The sequence below is a fragment of the Nannospalax galili genome, unplaced genomic scaffold (assembly GCF_000622305.1).
Source record: "Nannospalax galili isolate Female #2095 unplaced genomic scaffold, S.galili_v1.0 scaffold182, whole genome shotgun sequence".
NCBI classification, from domain to species: Eukaryota; Metazoa; Chordata; class Mammalia; order Rodentia; family Spalacidae; genus Nannospalax; species Nannospalax galili.
In genome coordinates this window covers 918,608-924,383 of record NW_008348662.1, presented here as the reverse complement: position 1 = coordinate 924,383, position 5,776 = coordinate 918,608, and the positions used below count along the sequence as shown (strand labels likewise).

At 43.1% G+C, this 5,776-nt stretch overlaps 1 protein-coding gene across 8 annotated transcripts in view; it reads left to right on the top strand.

Moving 5' to 3' along the window:
- The first annotated feature begins 1,293 nt into the window (after positions 1-1,293).
- The window catches only part of Tsga10 (testis specific 10), a 162,810-nt gene continuing 158,327 nt past the window's right edge, over positions 1,294-5,776 (top strand). For 4 of the 8 annotated variants that reach the window (XR_003851526.1, XM_029569744.1, XM_008845850.2 and 1 more), the window contains exon 1: positions 1,524-1,633. Coding sequence is in view for 3 of the 8 variants with exons in the window: in XM_029569744.1 (XP_029425604.1) it covers positions 1,577-1,633 (57 nt within the window). In the remaining 5 variants the exon portion in view is untranslated. Of the gene's footprint in view, positions 1,375-1,523; positions 1,634-5,776 lie in introns of those variants that run through there. The other 4 variants (XM_029569747.1, XM_029569745.1, XM_008845853.2 and 1 more) reach the window with 4 other exon arrangements.

Sequence of the window (5,776 nt, the reverse complement as noted above, 5' to 3'; positions counted from 1 at the left end):
ACAGGACATTTGTGAACCAATCAAGTATGTACAACATAGCAGAATTTTGACTCTATTAATCAACAACCAATCATTATACAGACAAGTGATACAGTAATGTAACTTGGCAATCAACTTTATGACCTTAAAACTAGCCAATTGTTTTAGCCATAATAATAAGACAGCCAAGATAAATGACTTCTAGGTGGTCATACAATAACAAGATAACAAGGGTGACCAGTCTTAAGCCCTGTGTCAAGATGACCCAAGATAGCAAACGGATTACAGAAGCGAAAACAAGCTGGTTAGTCAGATGTAAAATGTCTGGAATTAACACATTCCATGGTTCATGGCTAGGACAATTTTCCAAGGACCAAGGTTGCCCCGCCTTTTCCTTTTGGTGTGGAACAAAATGGAGTAACTTAGGGAAGTTTGCTGAACCAGTTCAGTTAGTTAAAAATAACAGGGAAGGAAAGCTTGGGAAAAATAGGTTAACTATAAAGAAACAAGACAAAACATCTTTTCAAGCTGAGCTCAAAAAAGAAAAAACAAAAGGCAGAATAACGCAGTGCTTATTTCTTTTCTTTTAAAAATTCACTAAAGCCGTAATTTTAACTCAGATGGTCCAAAATACTACACGGGCTAAATGAGTGTTCTCAGGTTGACGTTCCCTAGAAGAACAGAGGTAAAAACTCTCCATGCAAAGTTGACCATCACGTGAGGTCTGCATCTTTTCTGATTAAACATCGCCATCCCTGGGGAGGGAACTTGGAGGAGGGCGGGCACGTAGACAGGGAATACCAGCCAAACGTGGGATTTCAGTGGTAGGTCTGCCACTTCCCAATTCCACGCGTACAGGACCGGCAGGGCTGACCAAGGCCCGCGGTCCTCCGGCTCCCTCACGGAGGGTGCAACAGAGGCACCGCAGCTGCAGGCTCCACAGCACAGCTTCGCAACATCCGCAGGCGGTTCTGGGGAGTAAGGGTTTCACAGAACCGGGAACGCAACCCCGCCGGGAAAAAACACCAAGCTTCGAAGCCGCACGTAGCTCTGCGCCAGTACAGCCACTGCGCATGCGCGTTCCGTCTAGGGCCGGCCGCTGGGAGAAGAGGTGCAGGCTCGAGGATGGTTACTAGGAGACGGGACGCACGGGTTCGGCCCTCTAGGCGCTGCGTGGGCGTGCGCCTGCGCAGCTCGGGGGATAGGCCAAGAAAAGCCCTCTCTTAGGAGCCCAGGGAGGCGCGCAGGTGGCGGTATACGTCGCTACGTGCTTGGGTGCGCGCGCAGAACTCGTAGTTCCCGCGAGAGGGAGTGTCGAGCCAGGTACGGTCTCGGGGCGCGCCGGACGGAAGTGGAGCCGAGGAGCTGGGGAGGTGGAAGGACAGCCCCCCTCAGGTACTGAGCGTGAAGGCGGGCGTGGCGGCCAACCGCCAAGCTTACCGCTCCTTCCCCCTTCCGTCTGCCGCCCGCTGTGTCTCCGCCTCCGCCAGGGCGGGGTCTGACCCAGTAGGGCGGGCCGGGAGGGGAAAGGGGCGGAGGATGGAGGCCTGGGCGGGTCTGGAGCTCTGGCTGGGCCGCGGGCCTGGCAGTCGCTGGGATGAGTTCCGGGGAGGATGCCGGGCTGGGGAGCCTGAGCAGGTCCCCCGAGCTCCAGGTAGACGCTTCGGAGATGCGCTGAGCTAGGGGCGGCCGGTGCGAGGCCGCACGGCTCCTGAGACGGCGGCTGCAACGGGGTGGAGAGAGGGCTTGGAGGCTGACGGTGGCCTGGGGAGGGCATTGCTGCTTGAAGCCCCTGCGTGGGGTCGTAGCGGTCCGGTCCCCCTAGCCCGGTGGTGGGCCGGGGACGCTTTCCAGAAGCTAACTGTACCTTCTTTGTGTTTTCTTGGGAGTTTAGGGCCGATCCCAGTTCCTATGGTAACCGCTTTGCTTCCTGCTTGGTTGTTGAGGGACTGTTTTGTTTAGAGACTACCTGGAGTGGAGCTGAGGAATTTGGAAGTTCAACCTGACGCCCAGTCTCTTCTGAGTCTTCTTAATAGCCTGGGAAGCTGGTGAAGGGCAGAGATTATGAGATTTTGCTTGGAAAGATCATCATTGCAGTAGAGTTTGTATATAGGAGAGGCTTCTGTTTGAAAAGCTGTTTGTCTCAAGAAAAGGCGATATATGTAAATAGATATTTGTGTAGATCCTTCAGCCAAGGACCTGGGTTTTAGGAAAAGTTTGCATAAATGACAGTGTTTGCTTTCTTCCTGCCCCTGCGGATCCAAAGTATTCGTTGTTTAAAATTTCCTCTGTGTTCAGTATTTCCAGTACATTTTGTTCACTTTCAGGATATAAACAGTCACAGTCATTTCAAAGTAGAATAGATCACTTGTACGTATAAAGGGAAAGCAAAGTTATCACATTCGACTTTGCTTCCAGAATAAAAGTGATAATGGTTTGTATTTTAATTGAACAATAAAACCCTTCAGTCTTAATTATTGAGAAAGAAATGGGAAGGTATAGATGACATTAATGAATATTTCTGTCAAACTCTGAACTTTGACATTTAATGGTACCTTCAAAAACCTTTTTTTTTTTTTTTTAACTTTCCAAAACAACAACAAAAAAATCACTGTAGCCCAGAATATAACGAGGTGTAGAATTTCTCTGGGTTTTCTTTTCTATCTTCTGACTAGTTTGTTTTAAAATAATTGGTTTTATGTAGAGGGCATTAGAACAGTTGTTTATCCTTTTACAGCTCACATGCTCTTTTCTCCCCAGACACTGTTGACCACTTCTTCACTGTTGCTTATATTTTGACCATCTTCCTATGCAAACACATACTTTGTAGTGAGCCTTATTAGGGAACTTTATATAAGTGGAATTGTAATGTATTCTTTTACACCTTGTTTCTTTACTTAGTACTTAAAGATTTATTCTTATTATTGCTTGTAGTTTGCCTGTTAGTATTCCATTCCAAAGTTTACTGTTGGTAGACACAATCTTGTATGACACTGCTATGGATATTAGAATACATGCATCTCATGCTTTGAAGGGAACTAGTTAGAAAGGTAGTTCTTTTTGTCTTAGTTACACTGTTAGTCTATTATATTACTAAATCCTGTTGGTCCTGAAAAGCCTTCTGACAATAAGCAACCCTTTCTTGGGTTTCCAAGAGGTCTTGATAAACACTGCCTCTCCTAGGGCATTGTTTAATGCTCTTTGAAGAAACAAGTTGTTTCTTTACCTTAGATACTGGGTTGTAGAAAAGATGAGTTTGGGGTTGGATTGAATCACCAGAAAGTTTTTTCTCATAAGAAAAGTTAAAGTTAATATGTTGCCTTACTCTTTTGTTTGAACTGAATTCCTAAGATATTCACTTATTGTAATAAATATAAAGCCTCAACATTCATAGAACTTTTGTGTAGTTAACCACATCTTTAGCTAGGCAGTTCTATCCTACTTTGAAAAGTCTAAATCCAAACTTTTAAAGAGAATTTTAAGAAAACAAAAACTTAATCGTGACTGAGCTTTTGTGGAACCAGATTTCAGAATTGAATCGAAAGTACTCTGATAATTTCTTTTATTGTATAAATATAATAAATAGACATTTGTAAAGTACATATAATGTGTCTCTTTGCTTAACACTAATGCATGTGTTTGTGTGTGCATGCATATGTGGATGAGTATATGAGGAAGCCATGGGTTGACATTGGCTGTCTTCCTCAATAGCTCACCACCTCAGTTTTGAGACAGGGTCTGTCATTGACCCTGGAGCTTACCAGTTCAGCTAGACTAGCTGAAGAGTAAGCCCAGGGGATCTGCTTGTCCCCTCCTCAGCATTGGGATTACAAGTACACACTGTATCTGTGGTGCCTGGTTTTTTCTTTACATGATTGCTGAGCATGTGGACTCAGGCCCTCGTGTTTGTATGTGCACTTCACTGCCTTGGTTATACTTTTAAACTAACTTTTTAGTATACAGAAGAATGGATTTCATTCTCACATTTTCATACACATATATCTTGATCATATTTGCTTCCCTCATTACCCTCTGCACCTCTTGCTGATATATTTAAACATACAATCTTACCTTGTATTTCGCTGAAAAATTAAAATCGCACTAGATAGGAACTTCCTCAACTTTTCACTCATACTTAAATTTTCACCTTCCTTTGCTTTTCTCAATCTTGTCTCAGAGTACGGTGCACATTCTTTATCTGGTTTCCTCATGCTAATCAGCATTTTCCCTCCACTAATCAGTATTAATTTATGCCTTAAGGATTGTTTTTCTTTTTTAATTTTTTAAAAATACTTTATTGGGAATTTCATACATGCATATAAGGTGTTTTGATCAAATCCATGCCTACTCCCTCCCCTCCAACTCCTCCCATATCGTCCCATCACTTTAATCTGATAACTTCACGTTCTCTTTCTTTCTTTTTCTTTCTTTCATTTATTTACAGTAATCATAGTTATCATTGCCAGGAATCTATCTCTCACAAGAACCACACAAACTCCCCAAAACCAGAGAAGTCTCCAGAAGTCTAGAATTTTATTTGTATCTCTTCCCTACCTACGGAATACACAGATCTTTTAATTGGATTTCCTCTCCCTACAATACTTTCTGATGCAGCTCTAAGTACTTAAGGCTAATGGAAGAACATTAAATTAGTAATTTTGGCACTTTGCAATAGTCTTTTATTTTTTCAGTTTTTTGATATAGGGTCTCACAGTAGTTTAGTTTTTTGAGACAGGCTCTCACAGTAGGGCCAGATGACTGGGAACTTGACCAGTCTGGCCTTGATCTCACAGAGATCCACCTGCCTCTGCTTCCTGAGTGCCGGGATTAAAGACATGCACAACCACACACAGCAGTAGTCTTTTTTAAAATTAAATTTTTTGTATTTTTAAATTATTTATTTATTTATTTATTTATTTTTTGGTCTTTTTGAGACAGGGTCTCAGTGTAGCCACAGCTGTCCTGGAACTCGCTATGTAGAGCAGGCTAGCCTTGAACTCACAGAGATCCTGCCTCTGCCTCCCGAGTGCTGGGATTAAAGGCATCTGCCACCATGCCTGGCTTATTTATTTATTTTTTTATGGGGCTTTTGGCAACTCTAACATTCCCCCCTCTGAAGAGGTAACCCTAAAATCTTTTAAGGATTAGATAAAAGCTCCCAAATATTTTTGACATTTTGGGCCTTTGGAATGGAGTATGTTGCTAAGAGGCCCAAAGACACTGTGAGTTGTAGCCAAGAAACTGGCTACTTTTCTTTGGGGTCTTTTTACCCTAACTGCCTAGCCAGTTCCTACCTCATATTCTTATCACACCATCCTCTGAAGAGGTTACCCAAATTGCCCATAGGGGATTGGGGCACAGACCGCTCTGGATTCTTCCATGCTGAATAGGGACACAGGGTGAGACAATTGGAGTACCCCTTCAGTGGCTCTATCTAAAAGACTCCCAAATTGCATAACTCTTATCTCTTGGGGGAAAAGAAAGTCCTTGAATTGTGAATAGGAGATGTGAAGCAGAAGTAAAGGCAAGAGTAATTAGCATTACAAGTTCTAGACAGGGAACTAGAAAAAAAGAACAGGGCAATTTTCAAATGTTCATATGAGAGTCCACTGGAATTTCTTGACAAGGGCTTCCAAAAGCATCCCTCTGTTGGATTCCTCATTTTTCTTTTGTCTTCTAAGGCTGGGCTCTAGAGTGATGGATTCAGGATTTGCTTTCAAGTATTTTGATAGCTGTTAAAGTGGTTAGAATTAGTGTCAGTTCCCTCTCAAAAACTTCTAGATATGGGAAGAAAACA